The 20,994-nt window shown below is 39.9% G+C and overlaps 4 protein-coding genes and 2 long non-coding RNA genes across 8 annotated transcripts in view; 2 read left to right on the forward strand and 4 right to left on the reverse strand.

Moving 5' to 3' along the window:
- Nucleotides 1-839, forward strand: part of LOC149270205 (uncharacterized) — a 7,654-nt gene extending 6,815 nt beyond the window's left edge. Inside the window, exon 3 of the long non-coding RNA XR_016268603.1 lies at nucleotides 76-839. This is a non-coding gene — a long non-coding RNA (uncharacterized LOC149270205). The remainder of the gene's footprint in view (nucleotides 1-75) is intronic.
- Nucleotides 1-10,645, reverse strand: part of LOC108620872 (lateral signaling target protein 2 homolog) — a 22,725-nt gene extending 12,080 nt beyond the window's left edge. Inside the window, exon 1 of one of the 2 annotated variants that reach the window (XM_018017876.2) lies at nucleotides 9,639-10,645. In XM_018017876.2, coding sequence (XP_017873365.1) covers nucleotides 9,639-9,674 — 36 coding nt within the window. In that variant the 5' untranslated portion in view covers nucleotides 9,675-10,645. The remainder of the gene's footprint in view (nucleotides 1-9,638) is intronic. The other variant, XM_018017875.2, reaches the window with a different exon arrangement.
- A 38-nt stretch (nucleotides 10,646-10,683) lies between these two features.
- Burs (Cuticle-tanning hormone bursicon) lies at nucleotides 10,684-12,859 on the reverse strand. Of its 2 annotated transcripts, none has more exons than XM_018017890.2 (5): nucleotides 12,197-12,859; nucleotides 11,987-12,111; nucleotides 11,120-11,924; nucleotides 10,929-11,030; nucleotides 10,684-10,861 (listed from the first exon to the last, which is right to left on the reverse strand). In XM_018017890.2, the coding sequence occupies exons 1-3, from the start codon at nucleotides 12,300-12,302 to the stop codon at nucleotides 11,658-11,660; spliced, it is 498 nt and encodes a 165-aa protein (XP_017873379.1). In that variant the 5' UTR covers nucleotides 12,303-12,859; the 3' UTR covers nucleotides 10,684-10,861; nucleotides 10,929-11,030; nucleotides 11,120-11,657. The 2 variants fall into 2 exon arrangements, with proteins under 2 accessions (XP_017873379.1, XP_017873378.1); XM_018017889.2 differs by having other exon boundaries at nucleotides 12,173-12,859.
- Nucleotides 12,860-13,063: 204 nt separating this feature from the next.
- On the reverse strand, nucleotides 13,064-16,287 carry LOC108620877 (membrane alanyl aminopeptidase-like). The gene is made up of 6 exons (XM_018017881.2): nucleotides 15,607-16,287; nucleotides 15,255-15,548; nucleotides 15,009-15,195; nucleotides 14,655-14,902; nucleotides 13,486-14,595; nucleotides 13,064-13,424 (listed from the first exon to the last, which is right to left on the reverse strand). The coding sequence occupies exons 1-6, from the start codon at nucleotides 16,251-16,253 to the stop codon at nucleotides 13,124-13,126; spliced, it is 2,787 nt and encodes a 928-aa protein (XP_017873370.2). The 5' UTR covers nucleotides 16,254-16,287; the 3' UTR covers nucleotides 13,064-13,123.
- On the forward strand, nucleotides 16,268-18,117 carry LOC149270206 (uncharacterized). Its single transcript, XR_016268604.1, has 2 exons — nucleotides 16,268-16,525; nucleotides 17,046-18,117. It is a non-coding gene; the product is annotated as an uncharacterized LOC149270206 (long non-coding RNA).
- Nucleotides 16,847-20,129, reverse strand: LOC149270207 (membrane alanyl aminopeptidase-like). Its single transcript, XM_089462420.1, is given in 7 exon segments — nucleotides 16,847-17,337; nucleotides 17,399-17,871; nucleotides 17,873-18,509; nucleotides 18,568-18,815; nucleotides 18,884-19,070; nucleotides 19,131-19,424; nucleotides 19,483-20,129. Coding segments are annotated over 7 exon segments (2,787 nt in total). The 3' UTR covers nucleotides 16,847-17,036.
- Nucleotides 20,130-20,994: the final 865 nt, after the last annotated feature.

Raw genomic sequence — 20,994 nt, forward strand, 5'->3', positions numbered from 1 at the left:
CTGAGCATTTTCAACGAAGTGGCAACGCTCGCAAAAATAAAAATAACACATTTCATTTTGTCAAAATTTATTCAGTTTGTTAACAAATAAAACGCCACATTTACATACGGCAAGAGAGCGAGAGATGACAACGGAGAGCAAGAGAGACAGAGAGAGCAAAACAAACAAAAACTAATGCGGAAGAGGCGACAACTGGCCCAGCAAACACGAACGACTATAAAAGCCATTCCAATAAATTGGATAATAATAGAAGAGCTGCGAGACGCGAGGCGCCCCGTTTGGGTCGATTACAACTGGGCTGACCCGATTACATATTCATGAATCGCGAGTTGATGCAACACCTCCATCATTCTTATGTCATTTGTTGAATCCCATTTCCATTTGGTCAATGAAAAATAACAACAAATTAATGAGCGGCTGCTGCGTTTCGTGGAGATTTAACAGAGTAAATGATTTACTTTAAAGTAGGGTTCCCTAAATAGGCTGCCTATATATAAATCTAGTTTTTTTTTTAAACTTGAAGAGTACACTATATCAAACTTTTCTATAATATTTTTAATAGTTTGCATGATCTCCATGAATTGCTAAATTAAAAAAAAAATATTTTATATTCGATATATAATATATAGTCATATACTAAGCACATATCGCACAGTTATTTCTTATCGCTTGCATTTTATACTTCATATAATTATCAACTTATAAAGTCTTCTGGAATTTTCTTTATAAGAAAGCAACGAATTGTAATCCACAAGGCTTTATCAGATTCACATACCAAAAAGTAGACGTAATACTATATATAAAAAAATCAGAATATGTATCAACATATATTGTTATGATCATTCTATTCGAATATCTAGTATACAAAATAATCTTACTTATTATAATATTTATAAAATTATATAATTATATATTATTAATATAAAATATATAATTTTAATTTATATTATTACTATTTTTGTGAATAACAGGCAGAAGGTGAAGAAAACTTCAGATATAAAAGAATATGTCTATTATCTATCCTATATATATCTATTTGCCTTACTGTACGTATATATTATTGATGAAGACGGTGAGCTGAGTCGATCTTGGCATGTGCTAATTTATCCAAGCATTCAATCAATTTTAGATTTATATTTATGTACCATATAAAATGGTAAGCAGTACGAGTTTATATTTTCTTATTATCGAATATTTTATGCAAATTTTAAAACTAAGATTGAATACAGGGTATCTACTAGTCGGACACTACCGACTCGAGGACTCTTCGTCGTTTTTTACTGTACTCATCACATAAAACAATCCACAACAACACAACAATCCACATGCAAGGAAAATTTTCGCTCTAGAGATTTGCAAGTCGGAATCATAAAAACCGGGTTAAACCAAACATTAACTAGCTCAGGGGCTGCCCACGGATCTACTTTGCCTATAAAGCAACGCATTATGGTCGTCAGTAGGCGCCACTGTCTGTCTTTCATTATAGATAAACCGCAAACGCTTTCACTCTTTCCCATTTTTTTTTTCAGTTGTTATTTTTTTTAACAATATCTTTTTGTTAAGCCTCACGTGTGATGAGGTTAGAGTGCAAGCGACGCAACGTTTAATCATTCGATATGCGTTGTCCGTCCGCACTCGGAAGTGACGACGCGCTAATTGAATAACCAGCGCGATTCTCAGTTCAGTTTAGCAGGCGAGTCGGGTTTTAGTGTGTGCAGTTCCAGTTTCACAGCTCGAAATGGAGCCGCTACCCTCAAATCCCCCGTCAGCCCCAAGCTCCTCCTCCTCCTCCATAGGCTTTCGCATCTCATTGATATGCCGGGCACTGCGCGTGGTCTTATGCAACAGTTGACGCCTAAAGCTGTTGATAAGCGGGTCTCTCTGTAGGGCAGACTCTCGGCTAGCCTAGGCTTCGGCTCAGCGGCTTGTGGGGATTAGGTAATAAATGTGTGTGCGTGTGCGAGTGCGAGTGTCGGTGCAACAGGGGCTATTCGAAAGTAGGAGATTGGCTGACGGCCAGTGCATTGCACTGCTCGCAATGCAGACGACGACGACGACGTCGACGACGAAGACGCAAACGACGATGCGACGAGATCAATTCGATGTGAATGGTGAAAATTTCACCGCTTTTACTTTTTCCATTGCACATGGTCAGCGGTCTGCTTGGCTATACATACAAATACATAAAGATATATATAAATATATCTGCAAAGTTTTTTGGTTGGAAAATGTTGCTGTCAGCACGTAAACCGTAAACGTAATAATTGACATATTGGCGCAGACAACGCTGCGCCATGCCACCTGCAGAGGATGCAGCAGTCAGAGAGGATTAGACAGTGAGACAGAGAGAGAAGACGAATTTATTTTCTTAGCCATATGCCATATGTATGGCAAATGTAGTATTAGATTGTAACGTGCGCAGTCCCAACCAAACAAAGCTGTCTGAGTGAAATGCCCAGTGATATGAGAGAGAGCTGATAAGCTGATAAGAAGCTAAGCGCGTTGCCTATGCGCACGGTAACTTCAAAGTTTGATAGGTTTTTGTGCTTAGTGGTAGAAATCAAACACTTTGTAATATACGATAGGAATAGTCTGATGAACTCAACTTAACGAGCGTTGCCAGATCGCTATTAGCTTTTAAAATAATCCAACTAACAAAACGTGTTGTCAGATCGCTGCTAAACATGAAAATATTTTACAAATAGCCAGCAAAAATCGGTAAGACTTCTATAATTGCGCAAAATTGTGTTGCCGGATCGTTGCAGCGTTGAAACCGTAAAACTTTTAGAGCCAACAAATAGTTTTAATACTTAACTTATTTATTTTCTTATACAAGCTTCGTTATTGATTAGCCAATTTAACAAAAATCATTAAAACGTGTTGCCATATCGTCTTAGCTATAAATAACAATATATTCATATATTTTCATTTGTATTTTATCCCTTTTACTTTTTGTCAGATGGAACACCTCTCTTGGAGGCACTTGTGAAAATGACATAAAAAGTTATTTAATAGGAAAGCAAAGTTAACAATCTCTCCCAGAGATTCAACAACTTTCGTACCTTGCATTATCGCATTATTTACGAGATTTATGTAGATTATGGCTACAAATTGCGAACAAGCCAATTAACGGCCAAGGCTCTGTACATAGCTTAATATTTTCACCCGTCAATCGTAGCTCGTAAATTCACGATTAAATGTTCACACTCTGTTAATTTGTGGCTGCTGCTGTTGTTGTTGTTGTTGTTGTTGTTGTTGTAAGTAAGCGTCTTATGTGCAATACATTTTCCGAAACGCTCAGTCACTCAATAAGCTGAACAATTTATCAATTCATCAATGCCCACTGCGGTTATCACTTGTTTATTACAGCTTGGGCCGTATGCGCCACAAAGGGCACTCTAAATAGCGCATTAACTACACTCACTCACACACAGGCACACACACACACACTTTATCGCAAGTGTATGTGTCGGTATACATTATTAACAAATTGTGTATTCATTTTCATAGTTCCCAGTGGAAAAGTCGCATATACGTAATTTCTTACTTGCTTTCCGAACAAAGCCCTGAGCTCTGAGTTGAATTTGATTAGCATTCGACGAATATTAAATACCCTTACTGACACATTTGATTGATATGCGACCCAGTTTTTGTCTAATCTTACACAAAAAGTTTATATAGATAAGAAATCTCATAATTGAACAGCTCGTCCCGATACAAAAAAAAGTCTAACTTGTTAGATTTATTTTATTAATATAATCTATAGTTAAGACTTATTTCAACATAAATCAAGATCTATTTATTTCCTGGTTATATATTATATCTGTTATTCAATGCAAAACATTCTTAGTGATCTATCCCGAGTCTCCGTCTCTCTGTCTCTCACTCTCTCTTTGATTTAAGATTTCATTGAACAAATAAAATGGTTAAGCAAAATACGTTTCACAGATAAAAGCACGTGCAAATCATTTGCGGGGATTAGCACAAACGGAGAGAATTAATTTAAACGATCTCGCAAGTGTTTTCACTCAAAAACACATGAATTTGCCTCAATCAAATGCGTGCATCTGTCCGTGTGTCGTAATATTTGAGAGAGCTTTTTGTGGCCTCTGCTAGAAGCTACAGCCAGAGCTGTAGCCACAAATGGGGCCAACTAAAACGAGTGCAGAGCAAAAGTTGTTAACAGACGGCGTCAACAGTGGCACATGTCAATATGGCCCAAATTTGTTGAGCCCATGGAGAACAGGTTAGTTGTTGTTGTTGCTGCTGTTGCTGCTGCTGGTGGGCACGCGCAACAAACCGCGTCCGCCATTCACTTGATGACAAGCACACACACACGCACAGCTCAGTTTACTCACACACACACATATACACACACGATTACTGTTGCAGTCGCTATCGTTGGGGCTTAACGGTGCGTATGAGCATCGCACTCATTCATAAAGACTATTCGTAGTTGCTTAATACATAAGTACATGCACTGCAACAAATATCTAAGTACGTCTCTATATATTTCTTAAAACTAAATGTCAAAGAGTTATACACGAGGAAATATATTTAGATATTTATTTAGGAAATATATTTAGATTATTAATTATTTTATTTTATTTTATTTTTATTTTGTTTAATTTAATAGTTTATTGCGAGCGAGTTTTTATGTATATTGCTCGAAATATCTCAAATATTATGTGGTCAACGAGTACTCTGTTTCTTTCAGTGTACACAGACAGAGATGGAGACAGAAATTTTTATTTGTGTGCGTAATTAATGTAGTCGTCGCACTGTCATTACCAATATTAACTATACAATTAGCAACTGTACGCGGTTGCTACGGCTCTTGGGTATTTTATTTCAATGCATTCTATTTTATTTACATACTTCCTCAACATCAAAATTAACTTTATACAATTTTCTCGAATTATATTTGTTACGTTTTCTTTCATTTTTATGTGTAGTTTGTTTTCCATTTTCTGTAGCTGTTGCTGATTTTTTCTTTATTGGGTTAAGAAAGCGTTACGAAATGAATTTTCAACAGGCAGTCGCGGCCTTTTTGTCGACCTCGAAGTAACAGCGCTCAATCTATTGCTATCTCCTTCTCTCTCTTTAAAGCCATCTCTTGCACTGTGGGCTTTCTTTGGGGCCACAGAGATGATTTATGTCAAAAATGACTGTTAAATGTTTTTTTTTCTCATTTTTTTCTTTTTTAATTTTAAATTTCATTTTTCTTTGTAGTTGCTTATTGTAATTGTTTGCCATTTTGCCTGTTCATGTTTTTTTTTCTTTGCGGCATAAAGTCGTAATTCGTGGCAAGCAGAGTTTACTGTGTTAATGGACGCTTTGGGCTGATGGGCGCACTTAAGTGTTTTACCCTTGCGACACACTCTGGCCGCAGAGAAACCCAAATAATTGTAGAAAAGTTAAGATGTATGGGTATATATATTGTATTTATATGCCTATGTGACAATAGCCATATTTTGTAAATAATATTAAGCTTTAAAATAATCTATATATGTATTTTATGTAGAAATCCGCTGTCCAATTGTAATACCCTATAAAAAGCAACAGCAGCCTGATTTCACTTTTAAAAACTAGTTTTGTATTATTATTATTTTATTGCCTTAAAACAATTCAATGCCAACTTCAATCGAGTTAATGACGCACAATTGTCGGCGACACGCAAATCTCCCAAGAACAATTCAAATGTCATAAAAAGGAAAAGAAAAAAAAATGAAAAAATAAAATAGACAAGCCATAAGGCAATATAAAAACGTATAGTATGGATAATGAGGGAGCTGAATAAAATTGCAAATTGCGCTTGGTTCGCATTCCGTGTTTCATAATTATATGAACAACAGGTAGCAGGCGTGCAAAGACTTTGGGATATCAAATATATAGATGGGTCTGTATATCATCTATTCAGATACTATAGATATACATACGGAAATTGAGTTAAATACAAATTTATATGGGTAAATAAATAAGCCACGTGTAAACACACCTCAAACACTTTGCATATATACATATGTATATAGAATAAAAGCAATAACAAAACAACTATAGAATCGCAAACAGATGAAAAGTCTTATTTTTAGTACAGTGCACATTGAACCGGCCTATTGACTCTTACATAATGCACACTGACTGGTTATTCAAAACGTTGCCCCTCTGGCAAACTTTGTGGATGGCCATTGTTTCAAGCTTTGTGGAGATTCGTTGCGCTTTTAAAACATTTTCAGCTTATTTTCTTTTGTAAATTTATAAAAATAGCTGCAGCTGTCTTCCTCTTTTTGTCTAAAAAATATCTTAGCAAATAATTTAATTTCTTAAGAAATCGAACTGCGAATTAAACGATTAAATAAACAAAACGATGCCTGTGTATTTATTTGATCATTCGTACATACATACGTAGGTACATACGCACATATGTATGTACATATATACGCTTGAGTATATAGGAAAACATACTTCGGATACACTTGCCTTAATTTATTGCACTCAGAATCGCGAGACAAAAGTAAAACAAAAGAAAGTTGCCGCAAAGCCACACAAACAAACCACACACACACACACACACACACACATGCAGACAATAACGGCACCAGGAAGCAGCCACTGACGGATTACACATGTGCAGTCAATGAAAGAGAATGAGTGGAAGTGGGAGGCGCACATAGACTGCAAATAACTATGCTGCATTTTCTGTTTCATTCATACACTAGCAGTCTATTGGTCTACTCTTCTTCAATGCTGTTTTACTGCTGCTTAAACGTAACGTTATTTACGAGCTTCACCAGGCAAGAGTAGGCAAACAACAAAGAAGTGTGTTAATGAACACTGCAAAAAAAAGGCTGAAAAGAAATTGCAATAACAACAACACTAACGAGGCAACCGGAAAGTGAAGCAACTTGAAAAACTGCTTCATTTTATTTGTATAATATACACACATGTATATATGCATATGTATCTATGTATGCATTTAAGTGCAAAACAAAGCGAGAAAGAGCGCGCGCGAAAGGGTGGAACAAAAATTAATTCCACGAGACATTACTGTGTGCATTTCCAGTGGCTTATGTGCAGATATATATGTGAATAGATACATAAATAAATATATTTATATGTGTATATAAGTGTAATTAATTGATTGCATTGTAGTGCAGCAAGCGTAGAAAACTTCAATTAAAAGCACATGAAAATTGCACTATAAAAATTTGGTAAAACTAGAGTAAATGATAAATGGAAAATGGGAAGCAACCGCAGAGATTCCAGCCATGCTTCGCCGCGTTAAAATCAAATGCATGCATGTTTGGGGCATATTAGTTTGGAATGAGACCCAAATTGTGGGTAGCCCTCCCTATGAATTGACCGTATAATATTGTTAGATAATCGTAAATGTATCTTATCTAACTGTATTTCGTAAAGTATTTGCAGTTTATTGAGGGGATTTACTAAAGAGCTTTTATATACATATGTAAGTAAATAATTATACAAAATATATACATATGTACATATCTGTATGATATTCATTTGTTTGCATCAATTGTCAGTCATTTCAGATGCTGGCACAGTGAGCCCTCGCTAGATTTTCTTTTCAAAAACTCAACTTAATTGTTTCTAATTTCACTCAATACATTTTTCTACATACTTTAAACACAGGCTGTTCAGCGAGGCAATCAAAACGTCAAGCGGATTGATGGATTGACGTACGATTGCATCTGAGAGCAACAGGAGAGCGGAAGGGAGGTATCCAACACTTAAATAAACCAAGTCGTATCGTGGGGGGAGAGAGAGAGAGAAATTCGTTATTTTTAAAACAATCCAAAATGAACACGAAACATAACGGGACATTTTACATTTCCAGGCAGTGTTGCCGAATCAGCTATTTTGTAGCTAGATCTGGCTACTTCTTGAGTCCGATTGCTACACAAACTTTCAAGCAGCTATTAGCTACAAATCTGGCTATTTTCAAATATATATAATAGGTAAGCTTTCTAAAATGTTATTCAAAATTCATTTCTTATCAGTTTTTATACCCTGAACCCATTGAAAATGGGAAAGCAGGGTATAATGGTTTTGTGAAAAAGTATGTAACGGGCATAACGAATCATCGCAGCTGAAATTTGGCATGCATCATATTTTTTCGATAACTCATCCGATAACTTTTTTATCTAGAATTATCGAAAATTTGATTTTATTATTTATGCTATGAGTATAGCGTTCCACCCAACTACCTTAAAAAGGCAAATTATAAAAGCGACAATGGTGAAAATGACGAGTTGGTGGTCATAGATGAGATATTATAATAATTAAATTAATAAAGTTGACTTTTTATGAAAAAAAAAAAAAAAAAAACGGTACTGTTTTCTTTTTTGCTACTTTTTCAGCTATTTTAGAAGAAAGTTGGCTACTTTTAGCTACTTTCAGCCTTCGGTTTTGCTACTTTTGCTGAAAAAGTTTCGGCAACACTGCTTCCAGGCAGCCGCAGCGGCATCGCCGCCTTGCGCGTCAGACGATTGAGATTTGTTGTACGCCTAAATTTAGAATTCGTACTGGGAAATTTTGTTTCATTTTGAGTGATGTTTTTATTGCTAAAAATAACCAAAGTGTAATTGAAATTCAATTTTCATCTGAAAACGGTAGTTATCTAATTAGACCTGAGCTGGTTTCTTTATGAAATAGAAGTGTTTTCAACTGAAAATTCCCGTTTATTATTTATCTAATTAGACATGAACTGTTTATATTAAATAGAAGGGTATTCAATTGGAAATTCCAGTTTATTTTTCCAGCGAAACAACAACAAAAATTCCCAGTCAATGCGGCCATATTCAAAGTCGCCTGAGAGAATTACATATGAACAGACACACACATACATACATACATATATATATATATATCTATATATATATATATATATATATATATATATATATATATATATATATATATATATATATATATATATATATATATATATGGCTTTATGAAAATCAAGAACAGAATCAAAATTATACGTAGTACGTAATTTACAACACGAACATATACTGACGGTCGCTACTGTTGTTGTATTTGTATTTGTTTTTGATTGCGTTTGTGTTTGTATGCTGTATAAAGCAAGTGTTGTGTTCCGCACATGTTGCCAATTTGTATAGTGTGGGTACTGTATGCAGTTTTTTTTCACATGTTAATGCAACCGTCTGTGCATTAGTGTTGGTAAATGCTGATTTTACAGCGGCTGTTTTCCAACTTCTGCCAACGTCAGCGAATTAATCATGCAAGCCCAGCTGGTCGTGTGTGTGTCTGTGTGAAGGAGAGGGCGAGTCTCTCAGGCAGCCAGGGCCAAAGCAACGAGTACATCGATGACGTCAGAAGCGCAGCTCACTGCTGCTGTCAGCGTCGCGCTGCGCTGACACCATTCCCGCTATTGCTCTCAATTAATTACAGGTCTACTTCATTGTGTTTCTCTACTTTGTTTCTTTTGTCATATACATATATAACATTCGAAATGATAAGGCTCACTATCAACATAAATAGAGAACTATGTCTCAGCGTGTCTATGTATTTGTGTGTGAGTGCGGGTAATGCAAATTAGGTTATCAGAGTTATTATTGCTTTTTTTTTATTCTTTCCGTTTGCATACGCACCTTTGGTTTGTTTAGCCACTTGCGAAATGTATCCATGGTCTAGCCGTCCCGTTCCGTTACCGTCAGCTTAACAGCTGTTAGAACGTTCGTCCAGCCACCGTCTCGCTCCTGCGCCTGTCTGCCCCACACTGTTGACAATTAATCAGTGTACGGAGAAGGCTGTCAAATGACTAGCTGGCGCCGCTTTGCTCCAATAGATGGCGTCGTTGTCGTCCTTGCCCAACGCGCGCGACTCAACGCACACAACAATAACATAAACGGAATGGCGCGTATGACAAAAACCCAAACAAAACAAAAGCAAAAATGCAAGAGAGCACAGAAACTATAGGTCTGTCGTCTGTCTGTGGGGCTGTGTGTGCGTACGTGCGTGTGCTTCTCAATATGTACTCGGGTTCTACTTGCTGCTTGGCCACACTGTGTTCAATACAAGTTCATATGCATGCGTCTCTCTGCTTGCTTCTGTACGTGTTGTGTGTATGTGTGTGTATTTGTGCGCTACTGTTGCATTCGCGTTGTTGAATTTTCACTTTTTGGGCATTTTTAAAATGCACCTTATCGAATTTTACACTTTATGTATAATTTGAAATTGCTTCGTCTCATGCTTTTGTTTCAATTTTTTGTTAAAACTTTTCAGGTGCTATATTTATTTTTATTTATTATTATTATTATTTTTTTTTTTTTTGTTAAATGCCTTTCGCACTGTGCTTCGTTTTGACTCTGCTTCGTGTATTCGTATACGGTTTGCCTTCAACACACACACACGCGTGACTATTGCGTGCTCTTTCACCACTCATATATCACTTAAACTGCATTTCTTTATTTGGAAATTGCGTCGATTTGTTAAAACTCTTAAAATATATTGAAACGGTTACAGAACACAGTTGGAAAATTGAATTTTCTATTGGCGAAAAAACCATTCAACTCGCGCAACACTTATCCGCCCCTACCGTCGACACAAGCGAATCGTGTACGTTGCGTTCAAAGATTTTTTTCGACTAAAATCTGTTAAGTTTCTTTTTGTTATTAAAATCATGTAAATGCGATGTTAACATGGTAACAGTAGAATCGATATATTATTCGATAATAACATCGATACTTATTTTAATTGCAAAATGGTATGCTGTTCATATTTAACTTTCCAGAAAACTGTTGTGTGATTATAAATATATTTTTAATTTTTCACTCACAGAGTGCCATTAAATTTATGTTTGCTTGATTCAACGCTAGAATAGAAAATAATGTATGGTATAATATTTAATGTAAAATAACAGAATGTTAACGTGCTCTTACCTGCGTTCGCGATCTCAATGATGCGCTTTGGGCTGCGCATTTTTATCACGTTTTTTTTTTGTTTCATCTGATAGGCTGCCATATTTGAATAATAGCTGGCAGCTTACATAAAAAAAAAAAATAAGCTTTTAATAGTTTAATTTAGCATAATAAAAAAAATATTATTATGTAAAATATAGTAGTTAACATACATTGCTCAAAACAATTATATATTATTTCAGGCACACAAAAGTATTACCGAAAATCATTTCAAATTTAAATTTTGCCAGAAATTGCATAGAGCTACCAGATCAGGTAATTAAGCACATTCGCTACATTAGATGGCAGTGTTCCAGTGGGTAACCTTAAGATATTAATAACACAAATAAATTTGAGAGGCTTCAATTACATTTATTTTAATGTGCAAAGAAAGTTATATATATTCTGATAACCTGTGTAAGTGTTAAATTTGAACCCAAACAAATATCAAAAATATAGTTGTGTAGTTGAAGAGCTTAGCACAGATACTATGGTTCAAGTGCCAGTCCGTTGCTTTGCTGAATTCGCCCGAAATTTGAATCTCTGTGAAAGTTGCCGTATCAAAAGAGAGTGAACGAATCAGCAATATATTGAGACGCGCTAATTCTAAAATGCTTTTATAACTAATGCGTTTGTTAATTTTATTTTAAGTGCAAATGTGTGTGCAAAATGCTATGCTAATGATGTTTTCTATTGTTTTTGGTATTCGATTTACTGCAAGGCAATGCGTCGGAAGTGATTGTTGAGCGGGCCCTCGTCCGAGTAGCCGGCAATCTCCTGCGGAATGATGCCCGACTCTTCGATCGAAGTGCATGGTCGGCACATGCACTCCAATGGAGCCTTGGTGAGAACCTTCTTGAACTTGCGCTCACCATGTTTGACCTTGGGACAGAAGAGCGAGACGGCTGCCTCGCGTTCGCCCGACTCCTGGCAGCACATACAGGAGCGCTCCATTTGCCAAATTTTGCTTCCCGAGACCTAAGCAGAGGTCGATTGTGTAAAGAAATATGGTTATACATATATAGCATGGATCGACTTACTTGTATATAGCTCGCACAGCGACCTACGCAGGCGAAGGAGGGTATTGGCTTGGGAACACAGCCCGGATATTGCAGGACATGAATGACGGGCGTCACCTGACAGTCGTCGCCCAGATGCCCGATATCTGCAAAGACAAAACCAGACCTCGCTTAGCTTAAATATGAGCCACACGACCGTTTGCGTACCATTATCAGTGGCAGTCGCCGTACCCTCAGACTGGGCCATGCACAGCTTCAGCAGGCTAACCAGAACGCAGTACAATAATATGAGCACGAATATCTTGTTGTTCTCGTGGCGTAGCACATGGCGCAGCATTTTTCTCTAGCTCAGTGTTAGCCTCAGTCAAGTCCAGGTCGCGACGCCTCCGGATGGAAAACGCTTTCAGCCGACTGATGCCTCTTATATATGTGGCCCGTAGCCGGCCGCAGCTGCAGCCCTAATGTCCCGGCCAGCCAGGACTCATGACTTATGGCCCAATAAAGCGACGCGGCCAGCAGCAACCTTTTTGCCTAGTAATTGCATACACGAAAATCACATTTGTCCCGCTGCGCCATTTACTCGAGCCCCAACGCTCGTGTGGCACGGCATAAACAAAAATCCAATCAAAGCGGACATCATCATCACCATCAGCATCAGTCAATTCCATCACTCTGGGCCAGCAAGTCCATCGGGTGCAGTTAGAGTAGAGTTCTGCTCATAGAGCTGCGCTAGGCCAAAAATCTTTAGGTCCGCGCAGTTATTTTATTAGCTAGAACAACATTGATCGATTCATATTCTTCGATGTCTTCGATATTCTTCGATCTCTGAAAGTGTAACGCCAGACTGAAACCAAAAGAGCCTTATAAACGACTCAAATATGAAAGACCTAGGGATAAATCTATCGATGCGTCTGCTTATTAGCTATAGTTGCAAGTAGAGGCGCACACATACATATGTGATTTTTCAGAGATAAGCGAAGTCGTTGTTGCCATTAGAAGATATGAAAATATAACTTTATAAATCTTTGCCATTATCACAAAAAATGAGGTTCAATTTATTATGGTCTTAGCTATCGGCAAATCATCGGCTAAGACTGATAAGGTGAATCTCAATTGATTTATTATTTGTGACACTGACAGTGCGCTCGATTGCAAATCCTATCGAAACAACAAAGTCAAAATGGTAGACAGCACTAGCGCCAGTGATGAAGCCATTGCCAATCCACCAGCTCCATTTCTCTGGGCTAGGAAATTCACCAACTTGCCCAAGCGCTGCTCCGCCCATTGCACGTTCGCCTCTACTTTGGCCAGTGCCTGGTTGAGTGTTTCCGCGGAACTGCCGAAGGATGTGTGGCTTTGCTTGTAGAAGTTAGAGAAGAGCTGCTGCTGCTCCCGAGTGGTGAAGTACTCCGCCATGTCGCTCAGAGCCTGAGCGGTCTTTGCCCAGTTGAAGCCCAAGCTGTAATACAGAGTATAGAATATGGAATATACAAGCGAATTACTTTACTCGAGCAACTTACGCATCGTTCAGCTGTGAAATGTTCTCGGTTACCATTTGGAAGATGGGCGTCACCAAGTCCGGATTCTGCTCATAGAGCTGCGCTAGGCCAACCATCTTGAGGTCAACGCTGTTGCCCTGGCCCAAGATCTCGTTCTGGTAGTGCGTCCGATAGTCCCTCGTACAGCTGGCGGCGCGCCAGTAGATCTCTCGATCTATGTAGTTGGTTTCCTTCTTATATAGCTCCAAGACTCGATCGTACCCATCTGTTCTGGCGGCTGCACAGTAAAAGGTCTCCCGATAGTCTGGAGATGGCTTTTCTGAGCCATTGAACTTCTCCAGCACCTGCGCAGTGCAATTGGAGGTTTGGTACTTGCAGAGCCATGACACCTGCTGGTTGCGGTTGTAGACATCCAACACCTTGTCGCTGGCACTCCAACTCACGCCCAGCTTGGCGTGCACCGCCTCTGTGATGTCGCTGAGATACTTCTTGAAATTGGGCAACTGCTGTGGGGTCAGTCGCCTCGCCACCTTCTCCAATCCCACGTAGGCAGCATACCAGGGAATATAGTCGGTTTCTGTGCTCATGTACTCCATGAACTCGAAGACCTCGACGTAGTCAATTAGTTGTGCGAGGGCGATGTTGAACAAGTCATCAATGATCGCGGCACGATTCTCATTGGGTATTCCACTGTGGCCACTCTTTGTTAGAGCCTTTTGAATGTTACCGAGCAGTGGTTGCTCGTACATAACTCGATGATAGTTAGCCTGCTTCAGATTGACAATGACCCAGTCGATGGGCTCATCTGACCAGCGTTGATATATGTCAATTAGTTTTTCAAAGAAAAAAGCAGGCGTCGAATTTGTGAAATTAGGAGCCAAATTCGTAGTGTAGGTGATGGGCACCGTGTAACGCAATTCGGTGTCACTGCCATCTGTGTCATTCAGCAGGAAACGTTGCTGATAGAAATTGATCTGATGGCCACTATAGGAGAGGCTCACCGTGACCAACGGGTATCCAACCTGAACAGTGAAGTCATAAAAGAATTGATTCAAATTGATATATTTCTGGTCAGGCCAATTTTCCCCTATGTGTTTCAACAGATCGGAGGGATATGTGTTACCCAAGTAGCTGGAGGAGAAATCGGAAATGTTATTCAGAATTTCGGAGCCAATGGCATTTGTACTCACAACTCCTTTAGGTAGTTCGCAATGGCCCTGTTGAAGTTCTCCTCGCCCATTGCAAGGCTCCACATGCGGATCACGCTGGCGGCCTTGGCAAATGAAATTCTGCCGAACTTGTAGTCGATGTCTGCGGGCGTCTGTATGCTCACCTCTGCACTGGTCATCGGCTGGGTTATATTCAGAGAGTCGGTCGTAAGGACGTGCTGAAGCTTATGCACGACAAACTGCTGGTCCAACTGATATTCAGGATATAGCTGCGAAAGAAACCAACAAAAACTGTATAGAACAAATCAATTGGATAAACACACAGAAGGACCCTACAAGTAATCGCAGCTCATTCCAAAGAAGTCATCTTCTTACCTTATGACCCATAAAGAACTCGTAGTAACGCGCGAACCCTTCGTGCAGCCAGATGGAGCTCCACCATTTGCAAGTGACGCTATTGCCGAACCACATGTGTGCGTTCTCATGGACTATATTGCGAATTGTAAACTCCTTCTGTGCCCATCCATCGGTAACACCGGGCTGTTCCAGAAGGACCTTATCCCTAAATTATTAAGATTTAGGTTAACCCCTTGATTCACGGTACCTACTTGGACTACTCACTTGAAAATCACGAGACCCCAATTTTCCATGCTGTTATGGGGAAAACGGGGTGTGGTCGCGTATTGTAGTACATCGTTGCCCAGTTCTTGATAAGGCTGCTGGAACAACTCGCCATATGCTGGCAGTACACGCTCTGCGACAGAGTAGCTGAACTCCGTATACTGGTTGTACGCCGGACGGGTGTGAATGGAGAGGGTACTGTTGCCTCGCATCTGGTACTCGGAGACCACAAACGCCAACAAATATGGGGACATTATGGGTGTCACCTCGAAGTGATCGGTAAAGCGATTATTTCTGCAATTGTTCAATAGGTAATGCAAATTTCCTTAAGCTCAACACCTTCGAGGCTTACCCCTCGCTCGTCGTTTTCTCTAGCTTCGTATTACTGACAGCATTGAGTCTATCGGGTCGGGTGATGCTTAGCTGAAATTTGGCCTTGAAGGTGGGCTCGTCGAAGCAGGGAAAGACCAAGCGCGCGTTGATGGGCTGCATCTGAGTTAAGAGCACCCACTTGGTCTGCATGGCCGCCTCGTCCATATAGCTTGCGGAGAACAGACCTACAGTATCAGTCTGAATGTTTCCGAAGTACTTGAAGAACAATGTGTAGGTAACATTGGCAGTTAAGGCCTGATTCAGGCCCACAGTCAGTTGCTGTGCTTCCTCTACAGAAGTTAGTCTGGCGTTGTTAACCTCTTCGACCTGCTTGCCAGTGGCGTCATAGAGCACACACTGTATGATGGTAAGTGTTACATCCTTGTGTAGGGTGATTTCCTTCACATCCGCAAGTGATGTCTGCAAGGTAATGCTGACCTCGCCATCGAATTTCGTAGCAGGACTATTAGGAACTATTGTGTTGTCCCGCAAACTGATGCTTAGGCTGTAAAGTGAGGGCCTCACGTTGGTGCTTAACCTGTAGTTGATCTGACACTCGCAACCCCCGATCCATGCTAATGTGATAAGTGCGGCCAAGGGCCAAACGCCGAACCAAGAACAGCTCATGTCGATGGCTCTTCGAATACTGAATTATACTTTGTCCAATTCTATTAAAACATTAACTCACGAGCCCTTCCAAATAATAGGTGATTTTTTTTTAAAGATTAGATTACAATATGACTAAGGATGAACAATCACTGAACTACTTGATTTTGGCACACTGTTTCCAACTGTGGATTGGTTATGGTCATATCTGCTGGTGTCTTTATGAATATTTATAGCCTTTATGATAATCGTGAACAACTAGGAAATATCAAAGCTGATAAAAATATTTGTAGGTATGTATACGTATATACATCATTTCGAAACTATTACGTAGTATTATTTGGAAAACCTAAAAGCCATATAATCTTCACTTGAGTGGCCATTAAGATACGCACATGTTCGGTATCACTATAAAAACTGTAGACATAGGCATTGATCAATGGCTGTACAAAGCTTTTGAAATAATGATTATTATTGCTAATTGATATCATTGGTGATCAAAACCAATTGCTCCTAATCAATCAACCCATTCGTAATCAAAATCAAGTAATTCTTTCTTTTTTGGAATCGTATGTAATTTTATTAGTCAAATCCTCGACTATCTTAGATATATTAACAATCTTAAATGTACCAATTGACTTATAATCTTGCTATTCTAAAAAACAAATATACATATATTTTTTTATATGTAATTTTATTAGTCAAATCCTCGACTATCTTAGATATATTAACAATCTTAAATGTACCAATTGACTTATAATCTGCTATTCTAAAAAACAAATATACATATATTTTTTTATTTTTCTATCTAAGTTCAAAGGTGAAAAGGGTGAATAACAACAACATCAGCGAAGAAGCCATTGCCAATCCACCAGCTCCATTTCTCTGGGCTAGGAAATTCACCAACTTGCCCAAGCGCTGCTCCGCCCATTGCACGTTCGCCTCTACTTTGGCCAGTGCCTGGTTGAGTGTTTCCGCGGAACTGCCGAAGGATGTGTGGCTTTGCTTGTAGAAGTTAGAGAAGAGCTGCTGCTGCTCCCGAGTGGTGAAGTACTCCGCCATGTCGCTCAGAGCCTGAGCGGTCTTTGCCCAGTTGAAGCCCAAGCTGTAATACAGAGTATAGAATATGGAATATACAAGCGAATTACTTTACTCGAGCAACTTACGCATCGTTCAGCTGTGAAATGTTCTCGGTTACCATTTGGAAGATGGGCGTCACCAAGTCCGGATTCTGCTCATAGAGCTGCGCTAGGCCAACCATCTTGAGGTCAACGCTGTTGCCCTGGCCCAAGATCTCGTTCTGGTAGTGCGTCCGATAGTCCCTCGTACAGCTGGCGGCGCGCCAGTAGATCTCTCGATCTATGTAGTTGGTTTCCTTCTTATATAGCTCCAAGACTCGATCGTACCCATCTGTTCTGGCGGCTGCACAGTAAAAGGTCTCCCGATAGTCTGGAGATGGCTTTTCTGAGCCATTGAACTTTTCCAGCACCTGCGCAGTGCAATTGGAGGTTTGGTACTTGCAGAGCCATGACACCTGCTGGTTGCGGTTGTAGACATCCAACACCTTGTCGCTGGCACTCCAACTCACGCCCAGCTTGGCGTGCACCGCCTCTGTGATGTCGCTGAGATACTTCTTAAAAATTGGGCAACTGCTGTGGGGTCAGTCGCCTCGCCACCTTCTCCAATCCCACGTAGGCAGCATACCAGGGAATATAGTCGGTTTCTGTGCTCATGTACTCCATGAACTCGAAGACCTCGACGTAGTCAATCAATTCAGCGAGCGCAAAGTTGAACAGATCATCAATGATAGCAGCTCGATTCTCAACGGGGATTTCACTGTGATCAGCCTTGGTCAAGGCTTTTTGAATCCGCCCTAGAAGTGGTGGCTGATAGTGTACTCTGTAGTAGAATGCTTGTTTTATATTGACGATGATCCAGTCAATCGGTTGGCTCAAACGGCCCCAATAAAAAAGCATGTCGCTTTCGAAATAAAAGTTGGGTGTTAGATTCTGAAAATTACGGCCAAGATTTGTGGTCCATGTGATGGGCGTTGTGTATCGCAAGCTGGGATTGCTGCCATCTGTGCTGTTTAACAAGAAGCGTGTCTGCTTAAAGCGAAATGTTTGGTTATCCTCATCGAGGCTCACTATAATCCTTGGGTAGCCCACTTTTATATTAAAGTCGTAATAAATTGAGTTTAATGTGACATCTTGTTCCTTGGGCCAGTTCTCCGTAAGATGCACATATAACATAGGAGGTGTGACGGTACTCAAACGGCTAATAAAAAATATTTAAGTAGGGTCAGGCTATTGTATCCTAAGGAAATCGCACTCACTTTTCCTTAAGGAAGTTTCGGATCGCTATTTTAAAGTTTTCCTCGCCCATTAAGATGCTCCACATGCGGATTACGCTAGCTGCCTTCGCAAAAGCGATTCTCTCAAATTTATAATTGATATCCTTTGGGGTATTAATGTTCACCTGTGCGCTGGTCATTGGCTGAGTGATATTTTGAGAATCGAATAAAAGCGCCTGATGTAGAGTTTGCACGAGGAATTGCTGGTCGAGCTGATATTCGGGATAAAGCTGTGAAGCAAATGAAACATATATTTCATTACATTTGAGCAATTGGAATGTTTGGAAAGGGGGCGTACTTGATGTCCCATAAAGTACTCATAGTAACGCGCGAATCCTTCGTGCAGCCAAATATGGCTCCACCAAAGGCAGGTTACGCTATTGCCGAACCACATGTGGGCATTCTCCTGCACAATGTTGCGAATAGTAAGCTCCTTGTGCAACCATCCATCGGTAATTCCGGGCTGCTCCAGAAAAACATTATCGCTGTATCACAAAAAAACTTAGTTAATATTAAGCCCCTTAGTTATGCTGGACAATCCTCACTTGGCAATGATCAGTCCCCAGTTGTTAGCGCTGATTTGGGAAACACGTGGAGTGGTTGCGTATTGTAGTACATCGTTGCCCAGTTCTTGATAAGGCTGCTGGAACAACTCCCCATATGCTGGTAGTACACGCTCTGCGACAGAGTAGCTGAACTCCGTGTACTGGTTGTACGCCGGACGGGTGTGAATGGAGAGGGTACTGTTGCCTCGCATCTGGTACTCGGAGACCACAAACGCCAACAAATATGGGGACATGATGGGTGTTACCTCGAAATGATCGGTAAAGCGATTATTTCTGCAATTGTTCAATGGGTAATGCAAATTTCCTTAAGCTCAACACCTTCGAGGCTTACCCCTCGCTCGTCGTTTTCTCTAGCTTCGTATTACTGACAGCATTGAGGCTATCGGGTCGGGTGATGCTTAGCTGAAATTTGGCCTTGAAGGTGGGCTCGTCGAAGCAGGGAAAGACCAAGCGCGCGTTGATGGGCTGCATCTGAGTTAAGAGCACCCACTTGGTCTGCATGGCCGCCTCGTCCATATAGCTTGCGGAGAACAGACCTACAGTATCAGTCTGAATGTTTCCGAAGTACTTGAAGAACAATGTGTAGGTAACATTGGCAGTTAAGGCCTGATTCAGGCCCACAGTCAGTTGCTGTGCTTCCTCTACAGAAGTTAGTCTGGCGTTGTTAACCTCTTCGACCTGCTTGCCAGTGGCGTCATAGAGCACACACTGTATGATGGTAAGTGTTACATCCTTGTGTAGGGTGATTTTCTTCACATCCGCAAGTGATGTCTGCAAGGTAATGCTGACCTCGCCATCGAATTTCGTAGCAGGACTATTAGGAACTATTGTGTTGTCCCGCAAACTGATGCTTAGGCTGTAAAGTGAGGGCCTCACGTTGGTGCTTAACCTGTAGTTGATCTGACACTCGCAACCCCCGATCCATGCTAATGTGATAAGTGCGGCCAAGGGCCAAACGCCGAACCAAGAACAGCTCATGTCGATGGCTCTTCGAATACTGAATTATACTTTGTCCAATTCTATTAAAACATTAACCCACGAGCCCTTCCAAATAATAGGTGATTTTTTTAAAGATTAGATTACAATATGACTAAGGATGAAAAATCGTTGAATTACTTGATTTTGGCACACTGTTTCCAACTGTGGATTGGTTATGGTCATATCTGCTGGTGGCTTTATGAATATTTATAGCCTTTATGATAATCGTGAACAACTAGGAAGTATCAAAGCTGATAAGAATATATGTTGGTATGTATATGTATATACATCATTTCGAAACTATTACGTAGTATTATTTGGAAATCCTAAATGCCATATAAACGATATGATAATGTTTTTATATCTTCTGAAATCGATTCGTTCAAGCTACGGACAGACGAATGGACAGACGGACAAGGCTAAATCGACTCAGCTCGTCGCACTGATCAAGAAGGTTTGGTGTCTGCCACGCCTTCTTCTGCTGATTTCCCATTTCCAATAGGTTAAGGCTATGAAAATTCTCATGATTTCGCTGATGAAGATTTAAGGTGTGACGAATTGCTTCTAACAAGTAATTTGTATATCTTTATCACTTGTGTGTGGTCGCAAGCCTTTCAAAGAGCATTCGACCACTTGTTCAATGATTAGATTGTGTGAATGTTATTACAATATTATTATCGAAAAGGGGCGTGTGTTGGAACTAGTCACTCGAGTGTAGGCATATGACTATATACTATAAAAAAAATGCTTTAGATTACTATTGGGAATCCTAATAATATTCTAGGAATCAACCTAACCTGTTACCTGATTCGCCACGCCTTAATATTCGGACCATATAATTTATTTATATATTATTTCGTTCAAT

This window comes from Drosophila arizonae, chromosome 2, assembly GCF_054131065.1.
Source record: "Drosophila arizonae isolate 15081-1271.41 chromosome 2, UAZ_ARI_1.0, whole genome shotgun sequence".
NCBI classification, from domain to species: domain Eukaryota; kingdom Metazoa; phylum Arthropoda; class Insecta; order Diptera; family Drosophilidae; genus Drosophila; species Drosophila arizonae.

Bases quoted from the DNA above. Each gene is read 5' to 3' on its own strand.
- Burs (XM_018017889.2), bottom strand. From the start codon at position 12,302: ATGCTGCGCCATGTGCTACGCCACGAGAACAACAAGATATTCGTGCTC. The intron at 12,112-12,172 runs GTACGCAAACGG...TTGTCTTTGCAG, and splicing joins GGCGACTGCCACTGATAATG to ATATCGGGCATCTGGGCGAC. The intron at 11,925-11,986 runs GTAAGTCGATCC...ACCTCTGCTTAG, and splicing joins GCTGTGCGAGCTATATACAA to GTCTCGGGAAGCAAAATTTG.
- LOC108620877 (XM_018017881.2), bottom strand. From the start codon at position 16,253: ATGAGCTGTTCTTGGTTCGGCGTTTGGCCCTTGGCCGCACTTATCACA. The intron at 14,903-15,008 runs GTAAGAAGATGA...TTTCTTTCGCAG, and splicing joins AGTTCTTTATGGGTCATAAG to CTATATCCTGAATATCAGTT. The intron at 13,425-13,485 runs GTAAGTTGCTCG...TCTGTATTACAG, and splicing joins ATTTCACAGCTGAACGATGC to CTTGGGCTTCAACTGGGCAA.